This window comes from Lissotriton helveticus, chromosome 8 (assembly GCF_964261635.1).
Source record: "Lissotriton helveticus chromosome 8, aLisHel1.1, whole genome shotgun sequence".
NCBI lineage: Eukaryota > Metazoa > Chordata > Amphibia > Caudata > Salamandridae > Lissotriton > Lissotriton helveticus.
The window spans coordinates 975,366,539-975,386,454 of NC_136069.1; the positions used below are offsets into that span (position 1 = coordinate 975,366,539).

The 19,916-nt window shown below is 46.5% G+C and overlaps 1 protein-coding gene across 1 annotated transcript in view; it reads left to right on the plus strand.

Moving 5' to 3' along the window:
* The window catches only part of CRYBG3 (crystallin beta-gamma domain containing 3), a 1,541,789-nt gene that overhangs the window by 1,429,203 nt on the left and 92,670 nt on the right, over positions 1 to 19,916 (plus strand). Inside the window, exon 20 of the mRNA XM_078657810.1 lies at positions 18,897 to 19,055. Coding sequence (XP_078513936.1) covers positions 18,897 to 19,055 — 159 coding nt within the window. The remainder of the gene's footprint in view (positions 1 to 18,896; positions 19,056 to 19,916) is intronic.

Sequence of the window (19,916 nt, forward strand, 5' to 3'; positions counted from 1 at the left end):
GGGACAGACGTGGGCGGTGTGTTGGGCTGATCACCGGAGTCTGTGTTGCATTGCTTTAGTGCCGGCACTCATGCTTGACACTGGTTGTTGTGTCTTGGTGTGCTGGAAGTGCTCCTCACTCAGCAAGTTTGGCAGCCATTTTACATATTGCAGACTGCTCGTTTTAGAGGAGCAGATCATCTTCATCTTCATCACAGTGACAGACTAGGCCACGGTTCATGCTTGGTTGAAAACTGTGAGGATGCCTCTCACAGATTATTAATTTGGAGTCAATTAAAGATAAGCACCACATTGATAGCGCCAAGAAAGGACCTCCCATCAAAGATGCTATAAACAGAGAAACAGGACTACACCACAGAGGTCCACTTAACACAGAGCAAAAATGGACTACTTAGCAGAGACAGGTCTAGGAAGAAAACACCTAATGGAAAGCAAAAAAGGACCACATCGCAGGAACAGGTAGATGAAGGATACAGAGCGGCCATCTTGAACTGATATTGAATACTGAATACTGCACACTGAAGGGGCTCACACAAAAAAAACGACAAGGTAGGAAATATAGAAACTAAGAAGGAGAAAGAAAATAATAAAATGCATAAAAACCTTGAACCTTGGGGCCATCATGCCTTCACCATTCTCTACCCGCCCAACCTCTCCAAAAATGCAGCAAAGGAATTCAAGCACAGGCTAATGTTAACCCACCCTGAGACTCTTATTTCAGACCCATACTTCTGCATTAGCAAAGGCATATTATCCAGTATTATGGGTATCTTTCATAGATTCACATGCCTGAATCATTCCCAGTCGTCGGGGTGGGAGTCCCCGGTACATAAAAAGAGTAATGTCATAAAGACATATACATAGTAATAGGCCAGAGACCTCCCATTGGTAACATATCCATGTCCTTTTGTAAAAAGGACCAAACTTTGGCCAAGAGCCAATCAGATATCACCACCCTCTAGAACCTTCCTGGAAGGAGCCCTAGTCCCTCAGATTTTCTACCGCACGTCGTGCTAAGGGAGTCTCCACTGAGCTCTGCTCAGCTTCTTTGAATTTCTGGATTGTTTCCACATATTTTTCTCAGAATTGTCTTTCTGTGAGGGATTTTCAGTTTACCCATGGCTGATACTCCAAAAAAGGGGCTCTTTAGATCTTGTGCCTCTTGTGGCAAGAAGAGGCTTCGTGTAGATGGCAGGCATGAGGACTGCCTTTACTGTCTCTACCCTGACCATTCAGCAAAAGATTGTAAAGTCTGATGCACTTTTTCAGCCCAAACTCTCAAGGACAGAGAGGGCCGTCTGCTGATATGGCTTCAGAGACTCAAGGACAAGGACCAGCCAGTCTCTTCAGGTGAGAGTTAGTGTTCCATTAGGAGTGTACACTCTTCTCCCAAAAGGCCTAGAACGTCATCCCCAGAACCATCTTTGCTGCCACCTCAAAAGAAGATGCCCAAGTCTTCAGAGGTTCGTTCTAAGGCCATGGCTGTGAAGGTTTCTCAACAAGACCCTGCCTTCAAGAGACCTTTTGTGACATCTTCAGCTCTGCCTGTGACAACGTCGACAGCCACTATCTCCACGTCGATGGCGTCATCTTTAACATCAACGTCGACGACTACCACATCCTCGTCGTCGACGGGTAGGTCTGTTCCATCTCTTATTGTTATCAAAAAGTCGTCGACGACGCCACCGTCGACGAGCGCCTCATCGTCGACGAAGTCAAAATCGTAATCGTCGACAAAAGCTCCATCGACGTCGTCAAAATCCTCATCGTCGAAGGTAAAGGCACCATCGACGACAACAGTTTCAGCGTCGATGAGATCATCATCGTCAACTCCAGCATCGACGAGGCCATCGACGGGCCTGTCAACACCAGCGTCGGCGAAGCTGTCGATGAAGCAACCATCGTCGACGACGCTGCCGTCGAGGACATCGTCATCGAAGAAGACACCGTCAAAGACGGAATCTGGTTTGATTGTCGACGTTCCCCCGTCGACTACTACTTCGTCGACGGGCTCGACGACGGTAGAGTCGCTTCCCTTGAAGTGTACTTATACGCACTTCAAGATGACCACGCGTACTCTCACGCCGGAATTGACCTCTCTGAGCAGGGTCCAGCCATTCCCACCCGCTCATCTTCTGGATAATGAGGAATCTGATGAGGGCTCTATGTTCCGAACAGCGACCAGCCCATCTGAACTACACGTAAAACTACATGAAAGTTCAGATTGTGAGGAACAAGAACAGGATGATGTGGAGTACCAGGAGGAATTCCAACCTCCTCCGCCTCCTCTACAGCCTATGGTGTGTCTCTCAGCCTCCATAGTGACAGATCTACAGTTTCTGATTGCGGACTACAAGCAAAGGTTTCCATCCACTCCTCCGCCTCCGCCAGTTGTGGCACCGCCACCTAGGCCTCGACCTCCTCCTCTAGTCCTTCAACCAGATCCGGTTCCTTCTCGTCCTCCGCCATCCTCTGATGAGGAAGACGAAGAAGAGGAGCAACAACAGGAGGAAGGGGAGCTCCAGGACACACAAGACGAATGGGATGACTACGTGATTCCAGGTCCAGCATCCCCTTTACAGACACAAGCGGATTCACCCCCGGAAGACCCAATACCTCAAAAAACAGTCATTCCGTATGGTGTCCATCCAGGAGGTGCTGAAATTCCTCAATGCGAACGACTTCATGGTGTCTTTAGACTTTCAAGACGCGTACTTTCATATACCAATCCACAGGAACCACAAGCAATTCCTCAGGTTTGCGGTGGCGGGCAAGCACTACCAGTTTCGGGTATTGCCTTTCGGCCTGAAGTCGGCACCACACATTTTTACCAAATGTCTATCTCCAGTAGCAGCGTACCTCCGCCAACAACATCACCAGGTCTTCCTGTACTTATACGACTGGCTCATCAAGGCACCTACTTTCGCAGGCGTGACCAACTCCTCCAACGCCTGTCTTCAGGTCTTCAATGGTCTGGGACTTACTCTCAACGAAGGGAAATCCGTCCTTCAGCCGTCCCAGTATCTCACTTTCCTAGGAGCTGTCCTAGATACTACTCAGAGAAAGGCTTTCAATTCACAGGATTGTCAATTGAAATTAAGGACTTTGACCGCCCAGACTCAATCCAAAAAGTCCATCAAGGTGCGCCTGTACAAATCCTTGTTAGGGATGATGTCCTCAAACATCCTGTTGGTTCCACACTGCCGCCTTCGTATGCATCCACTTCAGGAGGCGCTATCCGCTCCGTGGATTCAGTGCAGGGGATCTTTCGACGACCTAATCCGGATAACTCCTACCATTGTCCATGCGGTGAACTGGTGGCTTCACCGCATGGACAGGTTCTTTCGATCATACTTCCAGTTTCGCCACATGTGATAACTACAGATGTCTTTGGAAGGATGGGGTGCGTTCTTAAGGACCTTCAAATCAACGGGCAGTGGTCCCTTGCAGAGAAGCAACTGCACATAAACCTCCTCAAGTTAGGGGCAGTCTACCTGGCATTAAGAACGTTCCTGCCCAGGATCAAAGATTCCCCAGTGCTTGTGAGAACAGACAACACCACCACAATGCACTATCTAAACAAACATGGGGAACTCCCTCTCTGACGTTGTCTCAAGAATCTCAACGGACTTGGAAATGGCTACTTCAGCACATTTCCCTTTGGGCAGCGTACATCCCAGGGACAGACAATGTCCTGGCGGACTCTCTGAGCAGACAACGCTCGGTGTGCCACGAGTGGGAGCTGGATCAACAACTTCTCAGCTCTGTATTCGCCCGATGGGGCAGGCCTCATCTGGATCTGTTTGCGACACAGCACAACGCAAAATGCCAACATTACGCAAGCTGGCATCCCCAGAAGGGATCGATAGGGAATGCATTTTCGATCGGATGGTGCAACGTCTTTGCGTACGCATTTCCTCCATTTCCCCTAATTCCCAGGGTCCTCCGGAAACTGAAGGCAGAGCATTGCACCATGATCTTGATAGCCCCAGCGTGGCCGCACCAGCACTGGTTCACAGAGCTTCATCTCCTGTCGCTGGAACCGTCGATTCTATTCAAGCCTTTCCCGACTCTCCTCACAATGAACCAGGGGCAAGTCCAGCATCCGGATCCAGCATCTCTCAGATTGTCGGCTTGGCTCCTGAGTTCAGAGAGTTTCAGAACCTAGACATTCCTCAAGAATGCAGGGCAGTCTTAGCCCGGGCTCGGGCCGACAGTACCAACAAGACGTATTCTCTAAAGTGGAAAAGGTTCTGTGTATGGTGTAAAGCAAACAAGATACACCCCTTTTCATCAACACCTGCACAAATTCTACCTTACCTGCTCCATTTGGCGCATTCAGGATTGGCCCATGCTTCTATTAAAGTCCACCTGGCGGCCATATCTCGCTTCAGGCGTGCGTCATCTGGTACTTCCCTCTGGTCCAATAGACTGGTTTAGCAATTTCTAAAAGGCCTGTTCAGGACATTCCCTCCGGTGAGAGCTTTACCACCCGCCTGGCAGCTAAACATTGTGCTTGCTCAACTGATGAAACATCCCTTTGAGCCAATACACAGAGCCGACATCAAATACCTGTCTTGGAAAACCGCTCTCTTACTAGCGCTCACATCAGCAAGGCGTGTAAGTGAGCTGCAAGCCTTCTCTATTCAGGATCCTTTCCTGCAGTTCAAACAGGACAGAGTTATTCTACGGACCAACCCTAAATTCATCCCAAAGGTTCCGTCTAATTTTCACCTGAATGAACCTATTTCCTTGCGGAATTTCTTCCCAAATCCACTTTCCGCAGCAGAGAGGTCTCTCCACTCTTTAGACCTCAAACGTTGTTTGAAGTTCTACATCCACCGAACAGAACAGTTTCGGAAATCCAACCAGCTTTTTGTTGCCTTCAGCAGGCCCAGAAAGGGACTTCCATTGACTAAGCAGAGCATTTCTCGTTGGATCTCCGCAGCCAATACTTTCTGCCATCAACAGGCAGGTCATCCTGTGCATTCTAAAGTTTGTGCTCATTCAACCAGAGCTGTCTCCACTTCAATGGCGCACTTTGCAGGAGTGCCCATTATCGACATATGCAGAGCGGCGACATGGAAGACACCACATACGTTCTCCAGGCACTACTGCTTGGATTCTGAACTTATGAAAGATGCAGCAGTAGGACAAGCTGTGCTCCGTCATCTATTTCCCTAGAGGTGAGCCTTCTCTCTTTCATCCCACCTTCCTACTGTCTTCTCGCATATTTCTCTTTTATATTGTATTTTGGTATTTGATATATTTCACAATTGGTATTCTAATATTGAGTGATTTTACATGTTGTACCATACGAAATGTGCTGGTGATTGCTTGCTACTCTGATTCAGGCATGTGAATCTATGAAAGATACCCATAATACTGGATAAGAAATGCATTACTTACCTGTAACTGCAGTTATCCAGTATTGGTATCTTTCATAGATTCACATGCAACCCACCCACCTCCCCTGGAAGGGCTCACCTTGGTTCTCTCAGTAGGTACAACTTAGCACTGTGCTTACGAAAATCTGAGGGACTAGGGCTCCTTCCAGGAAGGTTCTAGAGGATGGTGATATCTGATTGGCTCTTGGCCAAAGTTTGGTCCTTTTTACAAAAGGACATGTGTATGTTACTAATGAGAGGCCTCTGACCCATTACTATGTATATGTCTTTATGACATTACTCTTTTTATGTACCGGGGACTCCCACCCCGACGACGGGGAATGATTCAGGCATGTAAATCTATGAAAGATACCAATACTGTATAACTGCAGTTACAGGTAAGTAACGCATTTCTTATCCAACAACCACACAAAGAAACGTGCCCAGTGGAGAAATATCTTTCACTCTATGCTCCGAATCTCCAATGTTAATAAAACCCAGCATGCCTACAAATTGTCGGTAACAGCCTCAGTCTTTTGCCCTGTGAACGCCACCATCGTCATCTATGGTAATATCCTTATACAAGCCTCTGATGCTAATCTAGATACCATAGACAGGATCTTCCCTACTCTGAAGAAAGCCGTAAACAGCAAGAATAGCACACTCCCCGCATCTTATCATCCTCAGTATCTAGATGCCACCCCAACTCCACGACAAAATTCCATAACAAATTCCTCCGAACCGACATCTCCTCACACCCCCAATGAGCCCTACCTCCCAGCCACTGCGGTCACAACCACACTCAGGTCCCCTGGCCCAGATGGGATTGGGTTGCACGCAGTTACCAATCACATCATTGCAGACACACCCATTCATTCCTACCCCCCAGTCACAACGATCGCTTCCACACCTGGATGCCCCAACCCAGCCGGGACAGGGTTATTCTTAGCTACTGATTGCTGCAATGCTGATTCATCACTGTTATCCCAGTCGACCATGAATGAAGCCACCAACGGGGACTCCACTCACGTCTTGCTTCTATCCCCACTCTTATCAAATTTAGATTACAAAGATCCCCGGACCTACTGTCTACCATGACATCTGATCGGACACTAACACCCTCAATAGTCATTTCACCTATCCGAATACAACACACAACGACCAGGACACACACCGACTTGGACCCCACAACAAACCTCCTTCAACTTACCACTCCGATCCCTAATGAGGATATCCCAATGCAACCAGAGAATGTGTTCACGCATACAGACCCTACCTGCAGATCGCCCTCCATAAAAGAACATACACCTACACATACTACTAACCTTCCCAACTCCGTTTGGTTTGCACGATTCAATGAGTTGGCATCAGGCCTAGCCCATCTGAAGGCCGAGATGCATAACCTATCAACCATCACCAATGAACTTCTAAACGTACACAGAGCCGCCAACGCCACCGTGAACCAAATCAGTCTCCAACCTAGTCGTTACTTCCCCAAGAATTCACACCCCGAAAAAACTAGTCAGAGTAACCAAATCAGTCCACAAATTAGTAGATACATCCCCAAGATCTTACACCCTGACAAAGATATTCAGACTAACTTACCTTCCCCCTCTTGGCCTAGGTGGGCAAACGTTGAACTATCCGACAGCGACATAGACGACCTCCTCATATCTTATGCCTTAGCAACAGATAACAGTATATCACAATGTGGCACTATCCAATCCATTCAAACCAACCCCTTCAGAGAACCTACACACATTAACAAATGTGTAAATAGAGATAATCTCACAAATATCAACATAGAGCAGACTACCCTAACCCATTCTATTAACAAGATAAAGTGTGCATTCATTAATTGCAGATCAGCTAGCAAACATGCACCTGACATATTCGACCTCATCCTAGAGTATGATTTAGACATTATCATCCTCACACCGAAACATGGTTAAACAGCTCCTCCTCCCCATCCTTGATCTTTTGGTTCCTCCTAGTCACAACCTAATCCGCCTACACAGAAACATGGCGCCTGGAGGTGGATTAGCCTGCATTTATCCTAACACAATCTCAGTCAAGCAAGCAGACTCCATTGCTCTATCCTGCAAATATCTCTGTACCAATATCTCTGATGATAAGCACCTCGCCAGCAAGTTTCACTTATTCTACCACCCCCGAGGGATAATCTGACTTTCATCGATGAGTTAATGGAAGTCATTTCATCCAACGTCAACTGACAAGTACCACAAATTTTCCTGGGTGACTTTACTCTCCACTGGAACAATGCAAACGATCATGGTGTAGTTTGTCTAAAAAAACGTTTCTGGCAGACCAGGATTGATCCCAATTCTGTGACAGTCCAACTCACAACAAGGGAGAGACACTGGACCTCATCATAGCAGAAACAAGCATCATCCCATTAGAATCCATCGCTCCTTGCGACTGGACTGACCATCACAGCATCCTCTTCTTCATCAATATCGAGGTTATACCAAAATGGAGTCAACCATCGAAAACAAAACAATGGAACAGGAACTTACAGAATATCAACCCCATCACCCTGGTAAACCGATGCAACTCTGCCCTGACCCCCACAACTGACATGGAGGATGTCCATGACCTCACAGCCTTTTACAATTCCACAATGCTTGAAATCTTGGACTCTAAAGCACCCCTCCAAGAAAAAAATGTTTCCTTTAAAATTTCCAAACCTTGGTTCAATGACTCCCTAAACTTGGAGCGACGCAAGCTAAGAGCTGCTGAATGATTATGGAAATCAGCACCCACTGACTTTCACCTTAGAACGTTAAGGTACTCATACAACAGGAAGATTCTAAAGGCCAAGGCAGATTTTTCAGAACCCAGCTGAAACAAGCAATCAACCATCCAAACAAACTCTTCGAAATAGTCAAGCAACAAGCTCGCAACACGGCTAACTCTACGGATCTAAACGACCTGGCTACACCTTCCTGCGATGAGCTTGCCAACTTCTTCCATGAAAAGATAAAGGCCATCGAACTCGACATCCAATCTAAGAAGGCCCTTCGACAACCGGTGGCCCTTGAAGCTAACGGATATTAACAATTCCAGTTCCTTTTCAGTTCTCCAGGGGAAGTCACAAAAAACAATGCCTCCTGGAACCCCTTCGCGCCAATCTCTGAACAAAAAATCTAGAACATTCTTCTAGCAGTCAATCCCTCCAATCACTTCTCTGACCCCCTTCCTCCTGCCCTATTCAAAATGATAAAAACATCCATCCAACCATTATGGACAAAAATTGTAAACGCCTCTCTGAGACAAGGCTCCATACCAGACTGTCTCAAAATAGGGCAGGTTACAACTATACTAAAGAAATGCGACGCCATCCCATCAGATCTCAACAATTATCGCCCTATATCCAACATCCCCACTTTGGCGAAACTGCTGGAGAAATGTGTACAAATACAATTATGCAATCATATTGAGAATTACAACCTCCTAGACAATCACCAATCTGGTTTCCGTCAAGGTCACAGCACAGAATCTGCACTCACCCACATATTGGCTGACAAAAATGCTTGACCGCAACGAATCATGCCTAATGATACTTCTTGACCTATCCTCCGCCATGGTTAAACATGACAACCTACTGTCCCTATTGGAAGAAAGGATGGGCCTCTCGGGCACAGTGTTACATTGGTTCTCCTCCTTCCTTAATAACAGAACACAAAGAATCAAGATGAAGAATTTTCTCTCCCAGCCCTCCGTGGTCAACATAGGCATTCCCCAGGGCTCAGTCCTATCACCTATTCTTTTCAACCTACTAATTGAACTCCTGGCAAACTCATTGAAATCAGCGAATATCCTATATCACCTTTATGCAGACGACACCCAACTGTATTTGAAAATCTCCACTCCAGAAGACTTCCTTTCCCTCAACGCTATCCTACAGAACACGCAAAGTTGGCTCACGAGCTACCACCTCATGCTTAATACAAAAAAATAGAATTCATTCTGATCTCCCCACCCACTCACACACCAAATATAGAGCAATGGTTGAAAGACCTAACCTCCGTTGACTGTGCTCCCCTCATCATTGATTCTGCGAAATCCCTGGGGGTCACCATAGACAAACACCTGAATATGCAGTCGCACATCACTAATGCCACCAAGGGAGCCAATCACCAGATGAGTTTACTAAGGAAACTTAAATCCTTCCTCCCTCAGACCAACCTAAAAAAGGCAGTGCAAGCCTTAGTGCTACCAAGATTAGACTATGGAAGCACCACTCTTTGCAGTCTCCCCAAATACAAGCTGGCTCCACTGAGGGCTTCACTTAACACTGCGGCAAGATTGGTATCAGGATCTAAAAGTAATAGCCACATTTCTCCGACCTTGAAAGCGCTGAACTGGCTGCCCTATAAGACTAGAATATAACTAAAGGTTGGCTGCATGACCCATAGAGCACTACATAACAATACACCCAGTTACCTAGCTCTAAAGCTAGAACGATCCGGAGGATGCAGACAACTACGAAGCGCGGGCTCTTTACTTCTGAAACCACAATCCTTTCATAAAAAGAGAACTGGTTGCAGAGCTGTTAGAAATGGGATATCTGGTTGGCTAAGGCTTGCGCCAAAGTCAGGCAGAAACCACCATTCTAAGTCAGGGCAAGGAAGTCACCCGCCAAGATAACTCCTGCTCACCCTCTTGGTAGCTTGGCACGAGCAGTCAGGCTTATCTCAGAGGCGATGTGTAAAGCATTTGCGCACGCACCCACCAGCAACAACATCCCCGGCCCCCCACAAAAGGAACTCCACACAAGGTTATATCAAAAATAGCCTTTGTATTATACCAAACACATTAGATAAGGAACACACATTTTACAATGTGCCATAGGCACGGGCAGAATTTACAAGAGATTATATACATGGGACAGGGCCACGTGGACCATTGTCAGGAATATGCACTTTTAGAACTAGCACTTGGTAGAATTAGCACTTTGTAGGAATAACACTTAAAACAAAGAACAAGTAGAAGCTTCACACATGATGCATAAAAACACATTCAGCGGTGGCAGGAGGACACATGATAATAATCCACATTTGTAATCCACATTTGTAAAGCGCACAATCACCCGTTAGGGTCTCTACGTGCTGGGGGCCGTCGGGAAGATTAAGCAAGCTATTGCCCAGAGTCACATGGTGCTGGGCTAATCTGCCGCCGGGGATCAAACCGTGATCCCCAGATTCCAGAGTAAGTTGCCTTAGCCGTGGCGCCACACCTCTTCCTCATGATGCATATGAACACATTCAGCAGTGTAGGGAGAACACATGACGCATAAAAACACATTCAGCGGTGTCAGGAGGACACATGACGCATAAATACACATTCAGCGGTGTAGGGAAAACACATGACGCATAAGAACACATTCCGCGGTGTCAGGAGGACACATGATGCATATATGATGCATAAGAACACATTCAGCGGTGTAGGGAAAACACATGACGCATAAAAACACATTCAGAGGTGTCAGGAGTACACATGATGCATAAGAACACATTCAGCGGTGTAGGGAAAACACTTGACGCATAAAAACACATTCAGCGGTGTCAGGAGGACACATGATGCATAAGAACTCATTCAGCGGTGTAGGGAAAACACATGACGCATAAAAACACATTCAGCGGTGTCAGAAGGACACATGACGCATAAATACACATTCAGCGGTGTAGGAAAAACACATGATGCATAAAAACACATTCAGTGGTGTCAGGAGGACACATGATGCATAAGAACACATTCAGCGGTGCCAGAACACAGGGTGCGCAAAACATACAACACACAGTACATTTCCTAGCACCCAAAAGCAATAGGACATAGATCATAATAATACCTAAACCACAGTTAGCGCAGAAATCATAATAGCACATAAATCACTTTTAAAGTCCAGGTTGCGCCACTGCGCCAATACCTAAACGTAGCAGGTGCCCACTACTTGCTGGGCCGCTGGGGACAGGGCCTAAACGCTGCAGCTGGCACTAAGTGCTGCGCAGCTGGGGTAGGCCAAGGGAGGGATGAAGGAGTGCGACTCACTCCTGAGTCCAAAGTACATGTCCCTAGGAAGGAAATCCTAAACGGTGCAGCTGCCCACTACTTGCTGGGCAGCTGGAGAAACAAATCTGCGACAGGGGCCCTCACTAGCCCCTCAGGACCCCAAAACTGCACCCAAGGCTGGAGCCATCGGGCTCTGAAACCAACTGTACACTTTGGAGCCTTCTAGGCTCTAGGAATGAAAATAGGCGCTTCTTGGGAGCAAAACTGCGCCAAACATGGGGGCTCTTTAGGCTCTAGAACCAACACGTGTGTATGGGAGCACTCTGGCTCCTTAGAAGAAAGATTGCGCACGTGGGAGCCTCTAAAATCAACTGTGCACAACGTGGGAGCCCTCGGGCTCCAAAAATCATCAGGCCCCAAAATACTGTGGAGCGTCGGGGGGGGGGGCACGGGGCACGGGCCTTTAAGCAAAGAGTGCCCCATCATGGGAGTCATCCAGGACTCGGTAAAAAAACGTTGGGCGGCCCACTGCCATCCAGGGCCGCCCTAACTGCACCACCGTCACTGTGCCTTTCGCCGGCACCAACAGCTGCCCCCACGGAGCCCTCGAGGCTCGGAAAACAACTATGGGGGGCCGTGGGAGCGGACCTCTGTCAAGTGGGGCCGCTCAGCGCTGTGCGAGAATCCCTCACACACTCTCCACCCACCCCCGGGGCAGCTCTACTTACCGGCTGCTCTCCGGAGGCGGCGGGGGACGCAGTCTTCTGGGGGCAGTCTGCCGGGGCTCTCCCTCGTACACGGGGGCCTCGGCGGACATCTTCAGACAGCGAGCGGGGCTCTCGCTCACCTCATGGGAGCCCTGCCCGGTCTCGCGCTCATCTTCACCCGGTCCCCCATCTTGGGACCGGGACTCAGTGGGGAGCCGCAAGGCTCCGGACCAAACTCCTTTTCCGGGTGGACAACCAATCACAGGACAGCAGCGGGCGGGACTTCCTTCGCAAACAGGAAGTCCCGCCCATCGTCAGGCACGCCGGTGCCTGACTTCCTTTTTGCGGCGCGAGGGCCGCGGCTGTGATTGACCGGCAAATGAGGGGTGGGCACCCTCTGTAAATCAATTAAGAGTAGAAACGGGGTGGGCACCCGTTAAGGTGCATATCAAAAGGGGTAGCACCCTCAATTTAGAAACCGGCAAGAATCGGGCATAAGGCAAGGTAGGCACCTGCGAGGTACGCACAAGGGCAGGAGCGCTTCCCCCCCGAGGGAACACAACAGCGCTCTGCCTAAAAATGCAGAATAAAGCGCCCACCAGGCGCTTGGGGCACAGGAAGGGAGGACCCCTAAAGAAGGGCCCCCCTTGACAGCATCCAAAAAGGAGGAAATGGGTCCCCTAGGTCCAGGACATAAAAGGTAGAGCACAGCAGCTCCCAGAAAAGGAAATTCCTCCAGGCATCATGGGGCTGGGCAGGGCCCAGGGAGGCAAGCCTTCCCCTGGGCCCCAGCAGCAGCACGCCCCTGGTTGTTTCAAGTTGGCAAACAAGAACATTTTACAAGAGAACACAGCCTCTTTTTATACACACAATTCCTTTGTCTAAAGATGCAGGCAAGGGGCGAACCAGATACAACTGGTTCCTGAGCACTTTGTTTTTGCTCAGCCCCTCTCTCTATCCACAGGATGGGTCAGGGACATCAGACACACCACAGGGGGTGGAGCCAGCATTGTGGGGGGAAAGCCCAGCCCTATTCAGGTCCCAGGTGCACTCCTCCCCAGCCATCAACATGCAGATCTCCCATTCACCACCGGGCAGACCCATCCAGACTCCAGGAGCCTGGCACACCAGCCAGGTCCAGCCAATCACTAGCGAGCACATTCACTGCACAGACTGGCCAACTTCTAGAGGTGGCACTTCCACACTAGACACAATTATGCCGCACACATTATCGCACAGCATTCAATCACACGAGTCTGCACATACCAAACTCGCGTCTGCAATCCCCACGCATCAGGAACTACCAGGGACACGCACATTCCCAATGCATTCCTATGGGAGGGCAGGCCAATTTCACACACGCACTCAGGGAGCGCACGCACTTTACACTGTGCCACAGTGTCAAAGTGCGCAAAGACCAGATATCACTATAATTATATAATAATACCAGGCAAAAAGTTCAGGGGTGAACCTGCCAGAATGGCCAAGTCCAACAAGAGCTTTTCCAAAGATTTGGAATTCCTTACCGCCAGTGGTACGGGGAATCTCTTCTTTACTGCCTTCAAAAAAGAGGTAAAAGTACTCCTAATAGGACGATGTCACAGGTAGAGGGGGTTTCACTAGTACTGGAACCTAGACGATGCTTACTAAATGTATGGGAACCCAATGATTTAACTCGTCCGGCTCAAAGTTGGGCTACGCTGGGTATTATAATCGCTAAGCGGAACATTGCCCAGAAATGGGGCGTGCTGGAGGCACTTGCCCTGGCCCCATGGGGGAGAGATATGGATACTACCATGATTGTAGAGAAATCAGTATTTATTAATCGGGGATGCCCCAAAAAATGGAGTAAAATCTGGAGAAAGTGGAATAAATTTAGAGGTGACATTTGCGATCCTCTGCCCGAACAAGAAGATGAGGACTCTGATATGGAATAAAAGGGTGGGGGAGCTGGGTTCCCGATGGGACAATGAATACAATGATGTAATAATGCAATGTTATGTACTTGTGATTATGGCTGTGCTTATATGTACTGAAGTAAGAAATGTTTTTAATGTCATCTGTACCAAGTCTGTTTGTCTGCGGTTCACGACAATCAAAATAAAAAAAGTAATTAAAAAAAAAAATACTCCTAATGAACAAATTCACGTCCTATGACTTGATTCTATGCTGACATCGAGTCACCGATACAATCCTTGCATCACTGGCTACCTCTTGTGGATTGAAAGAGAACATTATATGTTTGTTTATTTCCACAATACTGACCTAAGGTGCAATAACTGTATATAATATAATGTTCTGTTGCCCTCTGGGATCATCATATGTTATCCACTGGTCACCTATGTTATCCTATACTATTTACCTCTTTTGTAAGTAATGATGAATATCAAATGCATGTATACTACCTCATTTTTTATGGCTTTATAACTAAATACTGTAAAGCGCTCTGATACCCTCGTGGGTCACGTTCGTGCTATATAAAACCTTATTAATTAATAAATAAACATTATTAAAATGACCTCAAACTTAGTATCTTCTTTTTGCTACCTACAAGTTTAGGTGGCTCGTAATTATTGCTGATTGACAGCAGCAGGGATGACACTGCAAGTGCAGAGTGGCATGTGGGATAGGCCAGTCCATTTGCCCCTACCTATACCACATGCGCACTTCTACCCACACCCATAGCAGCTGTGTTAAGCAGCCGGGGGATAGCACAGGCAGATTCCCAGTCTCAAATGGAGCGCTGGGTTAGCCGTCTCCTTCCAATCCTGCAGCTTCTCTCATGCTGAACAACATGAGAGAATCTGCAGGATTGGGTAGGTTTGAGTTGGAGGAAAATGAGGTTTCATCCACCTTCGGACAATCTGCAGCCTCGAAGTGAGAGAGAGAATCGCTGCTGCTTGTCACTAAGTAAGGTAATAATTGTTGTTTGTATTTCTTCGTGTATACACGTGCCTGATTCTGTCTGGGTTTTTTCATCGCATGTGGCAGGCCAGTCGCCTTGAAGGTACCTATCTGTAGAGCTTGGTGACAGGCTGTGTCGGTCAAAGGGTTGTAGTTCTATGTTAGACTTAACATTCAAACTGACTGCGCCCACCTGTGTTTTGTCTACGCTGGTAAAAAGTGTTGTTTCGGGAGGCATGAAAGATACACAGCCCTTCGGGCACTGATTTTTTCACGCACACAAGCCATGCGTCTTCGTCGCTTAATTTGCCACATGCTGCTTATCACTGGCCGCTTTCTCCGACCCTTAAACAACTTTATTTTGAGTGCAGTGATACTGGTGATTTGGGATGTTTGTCAGCAGAGATTTGCATATTTCTGCGTGTATTTTGCCAAGAGGTGAGCTAGTCAGCTAAAGACGAAAATAATCCTAACTTATCATGTCCAAAGGAGTGTATTCCAGTCTCTCGTTTCTTTTTAAACTGGTAAACAATATTTGTAGGTTGTAATGTTGGTGAGTTGATTATTTAGGCCTTATTCAAATAGTATTATTACTGTCTTAGCAGATGACAGCCACCTGCAATGTTATGTTGTGTATTTCCAGCCTCGTGCTCCTCAGACTCTTTCTGAAACCTGCAAGCACATTACGAGAACCTGATGCAAGAACATTTTCGTTTCATGATCATTTACGATCATTATCGCAGAATGTTTTGTCTTCCAGTGCTCCCAGCCCGGGCTTTCTCACACATTTCCACATGAAGCCCTCAAAGTGCTGATCTGTGCGCTCTGAATGGACACAGTAATTGTTAGGCACAGATAGTTTGAGTTCATCTGTCTCTAGAGATCTTTTTTTGCTTTGGAGTTAGGGAGTGGAACCACTAGATATATTTGTATTTTTTTTAGGCTAATCTGTAGCTGAAACAAAATTGTGTGGAGCCTTGGCCGAATAGGTGTTGTGGAAATTCAACAGGTGTTTCTTATCTAAAAAAAATCAGAGAACAACTAAGGGTTTTGCATTTTAAAGAAGGCAGGTGTATTGGTCGGTTGTTTTGTGCCCCAGTCATCATATTACTTAGAGTGGTCCCTTACTGCTACTGCAGGCACGTCCGCAGTTACGAATTTAGGTCACTTGTAGTGTGTGTGTAACCCGGATCTATGTTTTAGGGAAGCGTGAGTGTGTGTGTGTTGCACAATGGCGTCTGCTTGCACTGTTCCTTGCTGCTGTGCTGCTGGCCAAGCTTTGTCTGCTGTTGTGCTCCCTGTTAGTGTTAGTAAAGCCCTTCGAGTGTACAGAAGCCACACTTATTGGCTTTGTTGCCATTCTCTACCGTGCAGATGTGGCCATTTTTGTTTTGAAATCTCGGCATCCCTGTGTTTTTTTCTGGTGGTTTTCGTGGACTCTGCAATCTATGGTTGGCAAGCACTAATACATCCAGAGGCACAGAGGGCGATGGTTGACCTGAGGCCCTCCGGGGGCTGCAAGCAGAGAGAGAGGCTATACTGCGTGTTTACCCCGCAAAATCTTTAACAACGCAGGGCTTTACACAGCAAACCAATTCAACGTTTTCCCCACTCCAACGCCCGGTGGAGTTAGAATAATAAATTGCGTTGTAATGGAAAATGCGTTTTTAATGGATTGCGTTGTAAAGCCCTTAGTTGTAAAAGATTTTGCGGAATAAAAAATACGGGGTAATGGCACGCTTTGTAAAAGCGCGCGGGGTAACGTGTCATATTCTATACTGCGCTGTATTCCTCATAGCTGCCTTAAGCATGGTCTTCATCCCTATACAATGCCTCATCACATGAAACTACCTTTTTACATGGCCTTCCACCACCATACCGTGCCTTTTTTGTTACAGCTTCCTTTAGCATGGTAAACCTTTACCTTACTGTTCGTTATCCCTCTCCACTACCTATAGCATAGTCTTCCATCGCCAGGAGCTTTGAGGGACAGAGAAGGAACTACCTGAGGCTAAAGCTCCATGTGCCTCTTACGACGGTCAGCCTCACTCGCTACGCTCCCTCAGCATAGAGCACCCATACCAAACTTTTACGGCTCACCACTTTCAAATGTCACCAGCCGCCACTGATTGCAAATCTCGTCACAAAATAGGTGTAGTTTATGAAGCAGCGGTACACACCGTTTCCACAAAACAGGTGCAATAATGAAAGCCGAAACCGGTCTCGGGTTGCTTGTTTCCTGGTTAAATGGCTCCTGGCTTGCCAGTTCAGGGTGTACTCTTCATGTTGGAGCAGGATTAAGCCTGATTTGCATGAGGGTGTTTTTTCTCTGAAGTGGTACTGTGGGCAAAAAAGATGGTCTAGAATGCGGTCCAAAATAATTATCAGTGGCTGAGTTTAATTTGAGCATTTCACCTATTACTATTTTGTTTCCCTTAGTGTGAACGCTTTAAGTGCAGTGGGTATGCTTAGGCGTGGGTCCCAGGCTCACTGTACTTTAGGAATCAAACTACACCTCACTAAAGGGTCTCAAATAGGGTCCGGAGATGGTTGTTTCCAGTTCAGAATAGCACTACCTGGCAGTACCGCCTGGATTGTTCGAATCGGAGAATAACCAAGGCCTGGTTTGCATGAGGGAGGTTCTTGTCTTCAGGTGCATAGATGGTGAAAACAAAAGATAGACTGGAATATAACCCAGAATTACCACCAATTCCTGAGTATAATTAAAACATTCTGCCTGTTAACCTTTTAGATTCCACATCGTTCCCAGGAGCACCGTATTATGTTATAGCACCGTGGGCAACTGCACAGTGTGTGTCTGCACAGCCCTGCACAATCCGGTCGAATATCAGTCCCATCTTCCCCTCTGACAGTGTGTGCAGCACATTCAGGCCCTCACTTCCAGGCTTTGAGGGGTAGAATGCTGGGTTTCCGCCCTTGCTGCACCCATTATGTTGGGGGTCACAGGTCCCCTTTACTGCAGCCACTCCATTTATCCCTGACCTTGAGGCACGGGCTTCACTACCTGATTGAACCAGGGATTGCCATCCAAGCTTTGTGAGGTGACCAGGGTGATGCAAAGAAGCCGTGAGAAGACTGGAGTGCCGTAAAGGAAGGTTCTTATTGTCTCTTTACCAGCATACAGATGGGCGTGGTTCAAAATATAGACCTCCTAAATAACAAACATTGGCGTCTCTCGGGTGGTGCCCTTTTTAATGGAAGGATGAGCAAAAAAGACAGAAATTCGATTCTCTGACGTGCGTGAGGGAAGTTCACGTGCAAATTAGGTAATGGCCCATTTATTTTGTCTATGAGATCATTCCGTATTATAGAAAGAATACTGCACCCCATTCTGTAATGCCAAAATGCATGCCTTACACCGAAAATGTTACCGGGTGCCTATTATACAGGGCTAGCACTTTTATATTACATGGTTTATTGCTGAACTGAACTGTACATGGTTTACTGCTGTGCTCACTATACTGTACTCAAACGCTTTAATCATGCTCACGTTCTTTAACATAATTTAAACCAAACTATTATAGCCTCCCTTTCCTCGCAGTCAACCCGCCATTCCTATTTGTTATCAATTTCACCCTACGTCGCCACTTCCGGGTGGATTCCTAATTCTCACAATAAACACTTTTCCAAATATATATCTACGCAGAAATAGAAGTAAGAGTGTTTCTCGTTGCTCGTACAAGTTGGTGTCAAAAGTAACAAGAGCTGGTAAATGTAAACAATGTTCTATTTGAAATTATATAATAAAGAATTGTTTGAAAGAAAATAATTATTTCAATGCTTTGTTTTTAAAACAAAAAATAAGTTGCATTGTGCTTTAACACTTGTTTTTAATTTTAATCAGCCTGCGGTATATGTCAGAATCAAGAACAGAGCCCAAGATAAATACTTGACTGTTACGGGAAAGCTGTCGGATGTAAGGGCAACAACAGTATGCATCGCTCACTACAATGGCAAGAATTCTCAGATCTGGTACTTCTGTCGTGGATTATTCAAATCCAAGGTAAATTTCCATTTAGGACATAGTGTGCAACCAGGAAAATATTTAAATTTTTTTGTCTGCCTCATGAAACCAAAGTTTCTGGCACACATTCGGTTGGAAGGAGGGTTCACTGGTGATACTCATTGCAATTTCGTAATATGAAATTTGAGCTAAAAAAACAGGTCGATTTATACTAATAAAAACGGATGTCTTTTTTTATAGCTTCTCAACGTTTTTATGCTGTTTTAAACTGGGAAACATTTTCAGCAGTCAATCACGTGCTGACAAAACGTCAGATTGGGGTAAAGTTAGTCACATGCTAGACAGACTTCTGAAAGGGGACAGTAAAACATAGGTCAGACACACCACTTACATTTCGATATGCCCAGAGAAGAGTGAGTCAAATGTCAGGTGCACCTTTACTAGGCAAATAAGGCTGCTAAATGTAGGGAAGGTGTATTCACATGTCATGTGCCTATGAAAAGCCGGTATGATTGTCAAGTAACAATCTCAAATCCATAAGGGCATACATACCATTCCCTGCTCCTCTGTCTTTTTTATATAACATTTTTTTAAATGTATTTTTCTTGAAGGAAAACATTCATAAAAGCCTGAACAGAAAAAATAGCATCATCATACGTCTCCATATTAGACCCACGGAGGTAGACTAGCAAATCATATACATAATAACTGTTTCTCGCCCAAGCCCCTGTATTGGAAGAATAGGTCAACCACTTACCCCACACCTTTATATATTTCTGAGGGCAGCCCTGTAATTAGTAAACATATTCCTCTTCCCTGGAACAGCAATCCATACCATTCAGCACTCACGTACAGAAAGCACCAACTACTATATGTGTGCCATAATGTAATTGGACTAGA